This window comes from Canis aureus, chromosome 8 (genome assembly GCF_053574225.1).
Source record: "Canis aureus isolate CA01 chromosome 8, VMU_Caureus_v.1.0, whole genome shotgun sequence".
NCBI lineage: Eukaryota > Metazoa > Chordata > Mammalia > Carnivora > Canidae > Canis > Canis aureus.
In genome coordinates, this window is record NC_135618.1 from 8,299,487 (window position 1) to 8,315,154 (window position 15,668).

At 45.3% G+C, this 15,668-nt stretch overlaps 2 protein-coding genes across 7 annotated transcripts in view; one reads left to right on the plus strand and one right to left on the minus strand.

Moving 5' to 3' along the window:
• Window positions 1-8,415, plus strand: part of AK5 (adenylate kinase 5) — a 235,997-nt gene extending 227,582 nt beyond the window's left edge. For all 3 annotated transcript variants that reach the window (XM_077905099.1, XM_077905097.1, XM_077905098.1), the window contains one exon: window positions 7,057-8,415. In XM_077905099.1, coding sequence (XP_077761225.1) covers window positions 7,057-7,125 — 69 coding nt within the window. In that variant the 3' untranslated portion in view covers window positions 7,126-8,415. The remainder of the gene's footprint in view (window positions 1-7,056) is intronic.
• Window positions 8,413-15,668, minus strand: part of ZZZ3 (zinc finger ZZ-type containing 3) — a 103,582-nt gene continuing 96,326 nt past the window's right edge. For all 4 annotated transcript variants that reach the window (XM_077905095.1, XM_077905094.1, XM_077905092.1 and 1 more), the window contains 2 exons: window positions 14,235-14,335; window positions 8,413-13,939 (listed from right to left, as the gene is read on the minus strand). In XM_077905095.1, the coding sequence (XP_077761221.1) occupies window positions 13,795-13,939; window positions 14,235-14,335 (246 nt within the window). In that variant the 3' untranslated portion in view covers window positions 8,413-13,794. The remainder of the gene's footprint in view (window positions 13,940-14,234; window positions 14,336-15,668) is intronic.

The following is a 15,668-nucleotide window of genomic DNA, read 5'->3' on the forward strand; positions in this document are numbered from 1 at the left end:
TGGGGACGTCTGGGTGGCTCAGTGTTGAGCATCTGCCTTTGGCTCAGGGCATGACCCCGGGGTCCCAGGATCGAGTCCTGCGTCGGGCTCCCTGCATGGAGCCTGCTTCTCCCTCTGCCTGGGTGTCTCTGCCTCTCTCTGTGTGTTTATCATGAATAAACAAAATCTTTAAAAGGAAATAAGCTATTGTATTTAGTAAAATTTCTGGTTAAAACGTAGATTTCACAGACCCAGGTTGTTCCGTTCTATTTTTCAATTTTCCAATAACTGAGTCAAGTACCTGTTTTAAAAGTTGGATTGATTTTAATTACATAACTTTAAAGATTCAGTTCCTCAGTGCTAGCCACTTTTCAGGTGTTCGGAAGGCCCCTGTGGCTCCTGCACTGGATGAAACAGTTCTCGACTATCCTAGAAAGTTCCAAGTAAACAAGGAAAATGATCAGATGTGTCTTAGAATTTTTTTGATACCTAGAAAAGCTGTCTGATGTTACACTTCAGACGAAATTTGGAGGAAGAGAAAAAAGGAGTAAAGACTTTATCATTTTTTATTTTATTTTATTTTTAAGATTTTGTTTATTCATGAGAGACACAGAGAGAGGAGGAGGCAGAGACACAGGCAGAGGGAGAAGCAGGCTCCTCGCAGGGAGCCCGATGCGGAATTCGATCCCAGGACCCTAGGATCACACCCCGAGCTGAAGGCAGAGGCTCAACCACACTGAGCCACCCAGGTGTCCCAATTTTATCATTTTTTAAAAGATTGTATTTATTCATTTGAGAGGCAGCAGTGGGAGGGGCAGAGGGAGAAGCAGACTCCCCAGTGAGCACAGAGCCCGATGCGGGACTTGATCCCAGGACCCTGAGACCACGAATCTGAGCCCAAGGCAGACGCCGAACCCACCGGGCCACCCAGGTGTCCCCAGAAGGCAAAGTTTTATTTTTTTATTTTTTTAAAGACTTATTTATTTATTTATTTATTTATTTATTTATTTATTTATTTATTTATGATAGACAGAGAGAGAGGGAGGCAGAGACACAGGCAGAGGGAGGAGCAGGCTCCATGCAGGGAGCCCGACGTGGAACTCGATCCCGGGTCCCCAGGATCACACCCTGGGGCAAAGGCAGGCGCCAAACCACTGAGGAAGGCAAAGTTTTCAATGTGACTTTGTATATAGACAGTCTGCACTTTGGAAAATTCTGCGTGCAGGGAGGTGGTCAACATGCAGATGGTGCCTCACCCTAAAATTGTCGCCACGGCAGCGGGTCTTTAAAGCTGTACAGGGTAAAGGGGGGCCTGGCCCCTGCCCCCCGCGGCCTTGACAGAGAGGAGGACTCTGTGGCCTGAGCGGAGGGCTCCCCGGAGGCGTCGTTTGCATGACCCTGACTTCTGAGGACAGCGGCCCGCAGGTGCCACAGGTGCCGCAGGTTCTGCAGGTGAGGGCAGTGGCGCGGCCCGGCAGGGAGACTCTGCGGGGCTCTCAGAGGAAGGGGCGGCCCTGCCTCCCCCGCCCCGTGGCCGCTCAGGGGGAGTCGCAGGAGCCCCAGGACGTGGAGCCCGAGAGACTGAACTAAGTCAAGCCGGTTTCTCACGGCGGGGGGCGCAGGAGGAACAGCCCCGCGGGCATCGGGGAACACGATGCCCCGCTTAGGTCTGCAGATCCGCAGAAGCCAGAGGAGGAACAGACGCGGCGCGCACTTCCCAGGGCAGGGCGAGCACCGCCCTGATGCAGCGTGTGACCCGCCGGCTGCCCTCCCCTGAGACGCAGGTGCAAACCCGAGATTCAGTGGTATTTCCTGTTCACTTGCCCTTAGCTTTTTGAGGGGAAAAAAAAGATATTTTTCTATATGGATCACTTACTGCAAGATTTTAGATCAAGTCTCAGACCAAAAAAAGATAGGCTTTTTTTTTTTTTTTTTTTTTGAGATTTTACTCATTTATTCATGAGAGACACAGAGAGAGAGGAAGAGACCCAGGCAGAGGGAGAAGCAGGCTCCCGGCAGGGAGCCTGATGTGGGACTCGATCTTGGGACCCCAGGACTCCAGGGTCCCATCCTGGGCCGAAGGCAGGCGCCAAACTGCTCAGCCCCCCCAGGGATCCCCGAAAGATAGGCTCGTAAAGTCAGAAGCAAACCCACTGAGCTAGCTTTCAGTTAAATGCACTAAGATGACCTGGTCCCTTCCGACTTGGCTGGCCCAGGGCTGGCGGCGCTGGGGGAGGGACGGCGGGGAGCTTGTGCCAACCGCCCCGGGCACGGAGAGTGCACGAGCACTGCCCACGGAGCGAAAGCTCGAGGACGTCTGATTCCAGGCTTTGCACTACCGCCGAGGAAGTCCCCCTCACGCAGGACAAGCGGCCCCCGGGCCCGGCCCGGTTCCCTAGGATCGGGTCCCTAGGGGGTCAACGCCAGCGCCCTGTTGCTGCTCTGTGCGCCCGCGTGGTCCGCGGCTCCAGAGGCACTCGGCAAGTTGGCTCTTCCCCATGTCCTCTGAGTCACGCACTGATACACGAAAATACAAAAGTCACTCAACGTTCCCTTAAAATATTCTCCGTGTGGGAATGTGCCGAGCACGGGGGACCCGAGACCTGCGTGTCCGCCACTGCCGAGGTCAAGGACAGTGTGAACGGCAGCGGAGCAGCCGAGCGGCCGTGATCTCTTACCTTCTCCCTCCCTCGCCCCCAGCCGGGGAGGGAACCGGGGCCGAGGTAGGGACCTGCGTTAAACACCCTTTCCCTCCTTCCAGGGTTTGATCACCAAGGGCAAGGGCAGGTTCCGCGGGGCAGAGGGCAGAGGGCAGAGGGCAGTGGCAGGCTTGCTGAAAAGGGGTGGAAGGGAGGGCGGGCATGCCCTCCAAGGGTCGTCTTGGACGCTCAGGTTCAAGGTCACGAGTCACCCTGGGCCACAAAGGCGAAGGGAGGAGGTACAGGACCCACTAAACCATGGGCGAGCCTGGAAAATACGGTGCTTGGGGTGGGGGGGAGGCACCAAAAACTACCTTTACTGTGCGATCCCATTTATGGGAGATGCCCGCGGCAGGCCGACCCCAGCCCGCCTGGTTTCCAGCCCCCGGCCTCCTTCCGCAGCCGGAGCAGCACGTGCTCCCCAAGCGGCGTCCCGGACAACCCCGCCTGCTTTCCCATCTCGCCCTTTGCACACGCGGGTCTCTCTCCAGAGAGGCTCTCGGGCCTCAGGATCCGCAGCCCCCCGCTGGCCTGGCGACACCGGAGCTGCCCCATGCCCCTGGCGGGCACCGCATCCCCACGGGACGTGCCCGGCTCTGGGAAGGCAGAGAGCGCGGGAGCTCGAGCCCGGTCATGGCCCGCGTGACATCAGCCCCTTTATAGAGGGGGAAACTGAGGCCCCCAGGGGACGAATGAAGCTCCCCCGAGGTGGCACCAGGTAGCGTGGCTCGTCACACAGTGCTCTTTGCCTTACCTTCACCCCCCTGGCAGTTGTCTGATCAACGACTTTGACTTTTACGTCACCTGGGGTTGGAGCCCTACTTTAAAGACCCTTAGGTGGGGCTCCCCGGGGGCTTTAGCTCAGGGCGTGATCCCGGGGTCCGCATCGGGCTCCCCCCGCAGGAGCCTGCTTCTCCCTCTGTCTCTCTCATGAATAAATAAAATCTTAAAAAAAAAATAAAGAACACCCCCTAGGTAATCCCCGGTTATCGTCACTAACAGCCTCTCCACGATCCACAAGGGCTCAGCATTTGCGGCCTCACCCTGGGGATGGAATGTCACGTCGTGGGCAAGTGCGGGGACCGCGGGGTCAGGGAGCCGGGTTCTGGGCAGCCCCGGGCACTCAGCCGGGCGACCCTGGGAATCCAACTGCTCCCGCGGGGCCTCCGTTAGTCGCAGGGAAGGGGGATGGCAGCAGGGGGGCTCCGAGGGCGGCGTCAGTTACCTGCTGGTTCACAGGCACTGATGCTGGGGTTGGGGGAGCAGGTGTCCGAGAGGGGCTGGAGGGCTTGGGGACAGGATGGGAGAGAAGAAGGGGCCAGCAAGCAAAGGCCCATGGGAAGCCAGGGCAGGCCTGAAAACGTTTCATTAAAGATACATTTATTAATTAAAAAATAATTATTTTTCTCTGGGTGGCTTAGCAGGTTAGCACTGTCTTTGGCCCAGGGCCTGATCCTGGGGTCCCGGGATCGAGTCCCACGTTGGGCTCCCTGCATGGACCCTGCTTCTCCCTCTGCCTGTGTCTCTGCCTCTGTCACTCTCTATCATGAATAAATAAATATTTTAAAAAATAATTTAAAATAAATAAAAGCACGCTTCATGAGTGGTAAAGTCTGTCATGTTAGATGGTGGTGATGACGCCGACGAGGAGTTTCCTGGGGAAGCTTCCCCGCCCTCCCGACGTGGGGAAGGTGCTCCTGTACTTCCCGCAGGCCAGCGCGGATGCCCGTTCATTCTGCGTCTCCCCCGTCGTCGCGGGGCTGGAGCTCCCGAGATGGGGTGCCTTCGTCCTGTTCAGCTTGCTGTCCCCAGCACACGAGGCGCTGTTAGCAGCCCGGAGAGGTTTGTTGATTGAAAGGAAAAGGAAGGAGAGGGCCGCCTTGGGGGCTCAGGGCGTGACCCCGGGGTCCCGCGTCGGGCTCCCTGCTTCTCCCTCTGCCTGGGTCTCTGCCTCTCTGTCTCTCATGAACAAATAAAATCTTAAAAAAAAAGTGGAGGGGGCGGGGAGAGGAGAGGTAAATAGAGCAAGGTGCTGTGAGGGACCCACGCACCGCAAAGCCCCCAGATGGGGAGCCTGACTCTCCCGGAGGGACCGGATGCCACCCATTCACGGGGGAAGGGCCACTTAAATCCTTTTCCATTTCGGGGTTTTCCGTGTCGCGAGGTAGGTCACACACAGGGATGCAGGAGCAGTGTGCACAGTTTGGAGAACTCTAAAACGAACACCGTGTGACCACCCCCCAGGCCAGAAGCAGGAGAGGTGGACAGAAGCTTCCAGGCTCTCACCTCTTCCCTCCTCCCTCCAAGTGGCCACTATCTTGACGTTTATGATAATCTTCTCACTTCTCCTTAGAGTTTACCATTCGTGTCTGCATCCCTAACCGACGGTTTAGCTTTGCGCATTCTTGGATTTTGTAGGACGTGAATCACCCTGGGTGTGTGTCCTTTGGAGACTTGCTTCCTCCCCCCACCCCCAGCTTTGGGACATGAACCCTCGTTGCTGAGTGTTTCTCCCATGATGCGACGAGGCCACCAATTTACTCATCCATCTACTGCTGATGGACTTTAGTGAGTTTTCCAGTTTGGGGCTGTTACAAACAAAATGCTTCTAGAAACATTGTTGCTCTGCCTTGTGGGATGTTTAAATGTGGTGGGTTTGGAGGCCTGGGCAGCCAGGTGGAGGGAGGTTGAGAATCATTCTGCCTTCAGGGTCTGTGAAGTCCCTAGTGTTGTGAAATCGAAACTAGTTTGCACGGAGGTAGCCGAGAGTGGAAGAAATCCGTGTTTTTCCGAGTGTGGCCCCAAATCACCTGGACAGCGTGTGAAAGATGCAGGTTAGAAGGCCCAGCTGGACTCTAGCAAAGGAGAGCGTGGAGATGACGCCTGAACAGGTTGCAGCCGGCTGGCTGGCGGCCCACCCCTCCCAGGAGTCCTGGGGCTGTCTGTCCCAGGGGTGGTGGGACACACCTCGAAAGCCAGTAAAACGTTAGGATATTTTGAGAGGACTGGGTAGGGTGCCTTTGTCCCCAGGAGGCCCACCCCCTCCCTTCCGGCCGCCTCTGCTGTGGGGGGGCCCTACTGACGCTTGCTTCTCTACAGTCCACCCCCTGGGCCCTATTCCTGTCCTGCTCCAAATGCTCCAGAACACTCAGAAGTCTCCTTTGAACTGTATCGTCTTTCCACGAGCCTCAGCTTTACCTCAACAAGGCACCTAGTTTTTGTTTTTTTAAGAGATCTAAAAATTCACAGAATTGAACATAAAGTAGAATTCTCATGCCCTTATCCCCACACTCAACGTCCCACACGAGCACAGTTCATCACAGTCGATGAACCTACATCAACACATCGTTCTCACCACAAGTCCAGTTAGATTAGGGTTCACTCGGTGTCCACACTCGATGGATTTTGACAAATACGTGACATGTAGGCACCATTTTCACTACCATAAAAATCCTTTTCGTCACCCATTCATTCTGCTCTCCCCTCCTCAACTCTTGTCTTTTTATGGTCTCCATAGTTTTGCTTTTTCCATCGTGTCATGTGGTATGTAGCCTTCTCAGATGGGCTTCTTTCACTTAGTAATATGAATTTGAAGTTTCCCCTCAAGTCTTTTCATGGCTTCGTAACTCATTTCCTTTGAGTGGTAAGTAATATTCCATTGTCTGGACACCACAGTTCATCCACTCACGTAATGAAATCTTAGTTGCTCCTAAGTTTGGCGATGATGAATAAAGCCCCTATAAACACCCGTGTGCAAGTGTTTGCGTGGACATAAACCAAGACGTGCAACTCCTGGACTGTATGGCTGAGAATGTTTAATTTTGTAAGAAGGTGCCAAACTGTCTTCCAAAGTGGCTGTATTCCCGTCAGCAAAAAATGAGCACTCCCTCTGCATCACAACTTCACCAGCATTCGGTGGCGTGTTTTGGATTCTGGCCATTCTAAAAGATGTGTAGCGGTATCTCATTGAGGTTGTAATTTAGGCAAACAAACAACTACTCACTTTTTTCTCTGTGGTTTTGGGGTCTCATATTTTAAAAATTTGCACAGCAAGTTATGAGGCAGGTGATTTTTTTTTTTTAAATTAGTCTTATTTACAAATACTTACAAACATTTCTCAAGACTAATTTTGTAGGGGCACCTGGGGTGGCTCAGTTGGTTAAAGGCTCTGACTCTTGATTTCAGCTCAGGTCATGATCTCAGGGTCGTGGGATCAAGGCCAGGGTAGGGCTCTGTGCTCAGCGCAGAGTTGGTTTCAGATTCCCTCTTCCTCTCCCTCGCCTCCCTATGCTAGCGATCACTCTCTAAATAAATAGATATCTTAAAAAAAAAAAAAAAAAAAAAAAGGCTAACTTTTTTTTCCCCCTCTTAAATATAGGTAAATGCAGAGGGGACGCCAGAGGAAGTTTTTCTTCAACTCTGCACAGCTATTGACTCTATTTTCTGAAGACAAAAAAGCATGTACGTTAAGGAGAGTGGAGACAGGAAAAAATACGAAAAGGTTCATCCCTTAACACAATATGTTTCAAGTTAACCCTTTTGTGTCGTTTCTGCGCCCCCTCCCCCTCCCCAAGGCCCAATCCTGACGTTGCTGTTTGCTTCCCAACTTGACCTGAGAGGTGTCTGGAAACCATGCATGAATATTTGGTATTCTCCAACCTTTTCTCCCTAATTCAGACAGCTGTCCGCCCCCAGCACGCACACTTATCTATCCTATAGGTTGCGCCTCAGAGCTGCTAGTATGTGAACAGCAGTGCAGTGCCAGTCTGTGTCAGCTGTGACCGCAGGACTTGGGAGTCTGACCGTTTGGTTTCTAGCAAACAGGGGGTGAGCACCCAATTCCCCATCACATTCTCCTTTCTCACCCCGAGATTTACATGCTGTTGCCTGAAGGGCCTTAATAGGAGGGGCAGGCCTGGGCATCGCAACTAGTGGCTATGTCCTCAAGTCTCATCCACTAGCAGTAGCTCGGAGCCAGAGACTGGGTTGAGAACTGTTGATAAACTTGCTTAAATGTGAAAACTTGGTAAGAAATAATACAATGTGAAGTTGTATAGCTTTTTCCAAGACAGTAAAACTCACACTAGTCGCCAATGACACTTGTCCATTCATTTTTAGGAAGCTGGCTACTTGGAATACTGTCATAATGGCTAAGAAAACAAATTGGATAAACTGTCTAACCTAATCCCTTCAGTACCTGGTGGTGCATTTCAGCAACTGCACTTGAACACTAAGGACCAAAAGTAACTGAAAGCATGAGGTGATTTCTTACTGCATCCACCAGACTAATGTCAACTTAGTTTTGATTTGACATGATCACCCATTTACTTATTATTACTGTCGAGCAAGTAAGACATAAAGCAACAGTAACCGAACTAATGAGGGTAGGAGAGGCAGGTCAGTCCCTGGCGTTGAACAGATCCCAGGCCTTTAACGGGGTCGTGCAAACCTTGTCTGTATGTAAAACTGTATTTTCCTTGCTTCAAACCAGTGAAGTCTGGGTTCTCTTTTGTGCTATCAGTTGCCAAAACAGAGCTTCTTATATATTCTACTGGAATAACTGCATCTTCCATTCAGTCACTACAAAAGCCCATAGTTTCAGTTTGCATGACTTCCCCCCCCCCCCCTTCAATGGTTGTGTTGATAAGGATCCAATTCTGGGACAGAATTGTTATTTTTAAAGTCATTTTTTTTTGAAATGGATATGTACAAATAAAATAAATGGAACACAACATAACTCTTTTTCTATTTATTTGTAACTCACATCATTCTGGAAAGCACTTGAAGCCTTATTCCAAACAGAATTAGAAGCAAACACAGTAATAGTTGAGATTTAGGATATGCTCATATGGTTTTAATCTTGGCCAGAGATCAGTTTTGAGCTATTACAGAGAGAATTCTCAGTGTACTCATGATACATGGTAATTTTTGTATTTCCTTTTGCTCTAGCAGTCATTCTTAAACAGAAATGTCAGTGTTTGCTAAAGAAGAAATTAAACTTCTTTGGTTACAATTATGCCTCTAGTACCAAAAAGGGGCATGTTCCTACAACTCACACAGTTGTCAAAATACTTCATTACCACCCCAGTTGTCACACTCTCTATGTGGGGCGGGGGAGGGACAAGGAGCATTTCAGCAAATTAAAGAGACTTAGAAGATGAAAATTACCAGTTATGCCAAAAACACAAAATGACTCTTTGTAGGGATTAACATTCTTTAAACACATACCACATATTGGCAAACACAGTCCAGGCCTACCACAGCTCTAACAGCTTGAGTAAGGGAAATGAGATAGTAGGGCAGCCCACAGGGGAAGGAAAAAAAGAAAAAGAAAAACCAGCTGGGAGTAGATGGCTTTGCCCCTAAAGAGTATCCAGAGATGCAACAGACTGCTAAAACTCGTTACTGATGTGGGTAGCGTGAAATGACATCGCTACCTTAAAAGTCACAAGATTTTAAAACCAGGAAAGGATCTTAGAGGGATCTGCCTAACAAAAGCCCTTGTGTGAATGTAAATAAGACATCAGAACAGGATCTAAACTCCTTCACAATGGTCCACATTCACCTGCTCTGGCCCCGCACCCCGTATCACCCCATCAACTACACTCTCCTCTTGCTCATTTGGCTCAAGCTACACTGGCCTCTTACTGCTGCCTAAACAAGCCACGCTCTTCACTTGCTCTCCTTTTGCCTCTTCCTCCAGGTTATTCACAAGCTGATTCCTTCGTTCTGTCCAGGTCTCTGTTCAAATTTACACTTGTCATCAAGACATTCTTTTATTATTCCATCTGAAATGACAGACAGGTCCCCACTCCTCTATCATTTTTCTTCAGGCGCTATTTTTTCTTCATGGCATTTATCTCTGCCTAACTTTACAACATATTTTATATGTACTTGTTCACGGCTATTCTTCTACATTAGACGATAAGCTCTATAAGGCCAAAGCGTTATATCCTCAGTTCCACACATGGCATTATTATTGAGAGCTAACGTTTAAATCCTCTGAACCTTAGTTACTTCACCTGTACGGTAGAGATCACCATAATAAGCACCATCATAGAGGTGTGGTGAGAATTAAATCAGTTAATAATACATCTGAATCATTAACTAGTTCCTAAAGTTCGATAAAACGTGGTTTTTAGTCAACATTTATTTACTGAGTGCCTCACTGACAATTGGGACTGGGACCCAGAATTTCTACTCTAGTGCCCTTTCACTCTAAAAACATGGCAGAGAACCAAGATACATGGCCTAGCTGGGGACCCAGAGAGAAGCCTAATCTTCTCAGCCACCCAGGGTTGAACTACATCTTCCAGATAAAATAGGATGAATTCTTCAGTCCTCTCAGGGCCCTGGAAAGATCTGAGGCAGGCCTCTAAGGGCCCCCATAGGCACTTACAGACACATTCAGACATTAAGTGGTGTCTCCTACTTTCCTGGAGAAAAAAATATAACTCATCAAAACATGGATCATACTACCAATAAATATCTACTGAAAATCTACTAAGAGCCAAGCAGGCCATAGGGATACAGGTCGACATGGATGGTCTCTGTCCTCATGGTGCTAAATGTGATACTACTCTCAAAAATCCATTTAATCGGCTACATGAAAAGTTAAAAAAAAAAAAGTCATATTTTGGGGGAGGGATCATATCAACAGAAGTGTATTTTCATAAGGTTAGGAAATAAAAACATTTCATAGCCTAAAAAAGACAATACCTCCATAATCGTCGTGAGAAAAAAAAAACCTACTTGTTATTTGGGGACTTCCAATTCTACCCACTACACCTAGAACAACAGCTTTCAAACTGTTATTCACATTAAGAAATAGTTTATATAGCATGCCACAGTTACAACTAAAAAGGGAATTTCACAAAAGAGTATCCTTACTACCTGTGAAATACTATTTTCTTTAAAAAAAAAAAAAGTTCTTCATATCTCAGTATATAATTGTGTTCTGTAATGTAATTTAAACAAAAGGGAAAAAGGGAGAAGACTGGATAAGGCATACTGTTAAGTGAGAGGCACCAAGCAAGCAAGGAAACTCTGTCTCAGGCAGGAGGCTTTGCCTAAAGCCTCATGATTACATGTCAAATCAAATTAGAATATGTAAATTCTATGCACTTGTGGTTTTGTAACTCCCGAGGCAGACTATTTCCCCATCTGCAGATCTGCCTCTATATTCTGTGCTGTGAACCCGGGCCTGTACGAAGGTTTGTAACTCCAGGAACCACACCACACCAGAAAAACAAGACTGAAAAGCAACCCTGCACACTTCCGCCTCCACCACCTTAGTGACGCCTGACACAAAGGGGAATATTCTTGCTCCAGAAAGTGAGTAGTGACTCTGGAGCAGTCTGTCTAGGTTAAACTTTACTAACTCTATGACCTTATTAAGCAAGTCATTTAACCTGTCTGGCTAGATCTCCTCATATGAAAACAGGATAATCAACGCACCTTTCTCCTAAGGCTGGGAGAATTAAATCTGCTACTATATGCTTGCTTGGCACATAGTAAGCACTTAATTAGTATTTGCTATTATTATTAGTGCACATGACACCAATCAAAACTTCCTCTGCCTAAACCTTAGAGCAGTGGTTTTAGGTGTCATTCAAAGTTCCTTCAGTTCTTAGCAAATAACTTGAACACATCTCAGGAAATAGTTGACCTACTGAATACCACTCAATACACAATGCTTTAACAAGTCTGTCTGTGTTGTCTCTTAAAGCCAATACTTCTTTGTAGGAGATGCAAGGACTACTTGCAAAAGACAGCCTTGCCCCTTCCTGCAGTCTGCAAATTAGAACGACAACACGTTACTACTACTACTACTATTACTACTACTACTACTATTACTAACTCTAGAGCCTTTTAAAGCCAAGACTATATGCTTGGAGCTGAAAAATGCAAAATAAACACATCTTTACTCAAGCAGAAAATAATCTTCTTTGCCACTTAAGTTTCTCAAAATCTCTGCCCTTGAAAAATATATTTAAGTGGATTTATTTAGTGTATTGTTTACATCAGAATTGTATCACACACAGTCCTCTTCCAAAGCTTCCAAGCTTCCAAAGCTTATTATACTTTATGGGATTTTTTTAATGGACCTGAACGGTTCTCCAAAACTAATCATAGTATTATCTCTGTCTTGCTCATAGTAGCTGTCTTGCTACAAGTTGAAGGTAGATTTCCTGGCATAGTCACTTAACATTTAATATCAAAATGCCCAAATGTTAATGATTCCCTCTTCTCCCAACTAATTAATTCCAGGGTGAGAGGTTAAGCTCAAGTCCATTTCCTGTTATTCCTGATGTAATATATTTTATCAACATCATCAGTAATCTTTAATCAATATATTACTTTAAAATCTTCATATTTCTATATTTAAAATTATATTACTTTTTTCAATTAAAAAAATTCAAGGTATGATTTTAGTACCTCACAACATACTGAAGAACTAGTAAATAATGTTCCCTTGATTTAAAATTGGAAAAAACTCTAAAAATTAGCTGAGTATTAATATTAATCTTAGAATATTTATATCATCTCTTTCAACAGTTAATGATTGCCAGTGAATACAGTGATCTTCAAAAACCATCTGCTTAATTAACACGTGGAGGGGGGCTTACTTTCATCAAAAAAGAATAAGAGTAAAAAAAAAAAAAAAAAGAGTAAGAGTAAAATTTTTCAACCTTAAGTTTTCCCATCCGGACATTAACAGTGGCCTCTTTAACCATGGTGTGTGTTCTTCTTGTAACCTAACTTAATTTAGTGTCTCAGCACACACTGAGTAAAAATATAACCATCTTTTCAGAGAGCTTCTCACGTTCAACCCATTTCCATAATACTAGTCCTTACTCTTTTTAAAGGACAGAAAGGTAAAGCAACCCCTTAAAAAAAAATTTTTTTTTGGTTTTAACACTAGTAAAAAAAATCCAAAATCTAACCAAAAGGAAGTCACAACAAGCATTCTATAATATAAACAGACAGTATCCACATAGTTTATTTCTCACAGTTCTCCTGACAAATGAACATTATTCAAGAACATACTGTATACACAGATAAGAAGAAACATACAAAATGTTTTAAATGATGCACAACAAAATCCAGCAGTATAAAAGAATGCATGTGAACTCTTGCTCACTGCGCAGACTAAATTTAATCACTTGTTTAAATAGTAATAAAAATACAATCTTTTATGGATCTTGTGCAGACTACAAAAGAGGGAAATTATTACCATATATATGATTTTTATATTAGGCAGTTTTCTTTGATGAGTTGCACTGACAACTCCAAATACAGAGGCAGAAGGCTGTGTATTTTAAAGGAATTAATGTTGTGAATTAGAGACTTTACACAGTTACTACCACTGGCACTTTTCACCATAGTTTGTACACATCACATGATCATCTTATATAACATTACATTTAAAAAATATATCTGAGTGACAATTTTATAACATTCACACACCATGAGCTGGTTAAGGAAGCAATGCCACAGTTGCCTCCTGTAGTGCTTCGCTGTTGGTAATAAGGACAGTTCATTGTGGTTAAAAGAAATTAGACATCAATATGGTTAAGCAGCTCCGATTTACTAAAGGCCATCAGCGGCCACCACTGGGACAGTGAGTTCTTTTAAAGTGTATATCCTAGAAGCAAATACCATCATTGGTTAAAACTTTGTCTAAGAAGTCAGCTTCTGTGCCGAAAACTATTTTCACAAAACTGAAAGCTACTAAACTGTTTTAATATAAATACTTTGTCTTCTCATTATCCTATTTATGACCGAGTTCTTTGAAACCTTTGGAATTTACTCTCTCTTTAATGTGTGCTCTCGTTTCCATCTCACCCATTTAAGATCACCACCTGAAAGGCTTTAGGGTGGTGATGAGAAATTCACCAGGGAAACCCTTTGCTCACCAGGAATGTTCAGCTGCTGAACAGTGATCTAGAGTCACAACGGTGCAGAGCTGGACTTGACGAGAACACTCAGGAAGCTGTCATGCTGTGAGTGTCATTCAGGGAAAGCAGAGAATCTTTCCAAACTGTGCACATAATTCACAATGATACCATTGCTATGTGTTGAAGAGGACTAGTATATGATGTTCTCTTCCATGTCATCTGTTTGCTGGAAAGTAGTTTGGGTCAAGGTAATTATAACTGGTGCCCTGGGACACACAGTAGTCTCTGTCTAAGAATGTCTCTGACCTATAAACAGGTTCTAATTGGTGATCTTCCTTGTGAATATCTGTTTCATGTAGGCTGCAGAGAAAACACACACACACATCATTACATGACACTGGATGCATTTTTGTCTAGACATTACAAAACTTCCTCATAGCTCTACCTATTTAAATCCATTAATCTAGCAAAATCTCTAATGGAAAGTTATTCAAGATGTGATATAATTAAAGAAAATTTCTTAATTGCCTCGAACAACACAGTTTAATCCACCAAACGTGATCCTTTTCTAAGTAGTTTAGAAATCAAATTCACCAGTGGCTGAGAAGCTCTTTACTGGTTAAAATGTGGCACCTACAGTGAAGAAAACACTTACCAGTCTGAACAAGAATCACAGAAATCCAAAGACATTTCTGGAGGACAATCCTGGCAGTGCCACCGAACGCCCTGGATAGGTTCTATGCCACAGTTATCACACTATGGAAGTTTCAGAGAGAAAAAATATTAAACAACATTGTTACAAAACCTTTTTTTCCTGCTGGGAAACACAAACACAAAATGTGCACAGAAACATCCTCTCCTCCCTCCCCATGCACTAGACAGCAGAACATAAAAACTTGTCAGTTAAACACAATTTCTAGCAACCTAGCAGAAATTCCATCCATTCAAGATACAAGTACAGGTGGGTGAGAGAGACATTCTAATAACTGAGGGATAACCTTCAATATGCTTTAATTTATTTTTTAAATTCTTAAAGTTTAAAATTTTTTTTTAAATTCTTAAAGTTTTTATTTTAATTCCAGTACAGTTAACACACACTATTCTATTAGTTTCAGACATATAATATAGTGATGCAACAATTCTATACATGACTCAGTGCTCATCCTGAGAGGTATACTTTTTTTTAAGTTGATTATTTTTTTAAAGACTATTTATTTATTTATTTGAGACACAGAGATGTAGGCAGAGGGAGAAGCAGGCTCCCTACAAGAAGCCCACTGTGGGACTCGATCCCAGATCCTGGGATCACGCCCTGAGCAAGGCAGAGGCTCAACCGTCGAGCCACCCAGGGGTCCCTGAGAAGCATACTCTTTACTTTTTAAAATTTTAAGTAAATCCCCTGCAAATCTGGATTGATTATTAATAACTGTTTACTTTAAACGGACTTCAGACCAGGGTATAATGACTGTGACTGAAAGCCATAGTTAAAACTACACAAATACATTACAGAACTACTGAACAAGCTATTGTTAGTGAACCCAGGTAAACACAAAGTCCTCTCTAAACTTTTATCAAATTACTCTTCAAAGCCTGAAGAACCCTAATACCAATGCCTATCACACAAAGAAAAGGCAGATCTAGCTCCTTCCCAGTGTGGTGGCATCGTGGTAGCCCGTAGCCTCTCCTGGGCAATTCTGAAAATCAATCTCATTTCTAGTTGCTTTGATCATCAGGCCGACCAGAGTGGCTGACAGATGAGTAAACAAGCCACAGCTGGGTTTTACAACAAAATTTTGAGAAGTGGAGAGTTTCCTCTTGAAAGGCCAGAGATACCAATTAGGAAAATTTCTATCGGAGAAGCAGGGTTATGGAAAGACCAAGAGGAAAAAAAAATCATTTAATATAGTCTAACTAATGGCCATATAAGAGGTTCAGCGGTATAATAATTTTAAGTTTCCGTATATCGGTTACAGCACATATCAGTATGTTTATATGTATACCGCTACCAGCAACTCTTACATAGTTCCTGGTCTCATTTTTACTTCCTCCAATCTCACCAAGTACAGTCAATTCTAAAGGCCCAAGTATT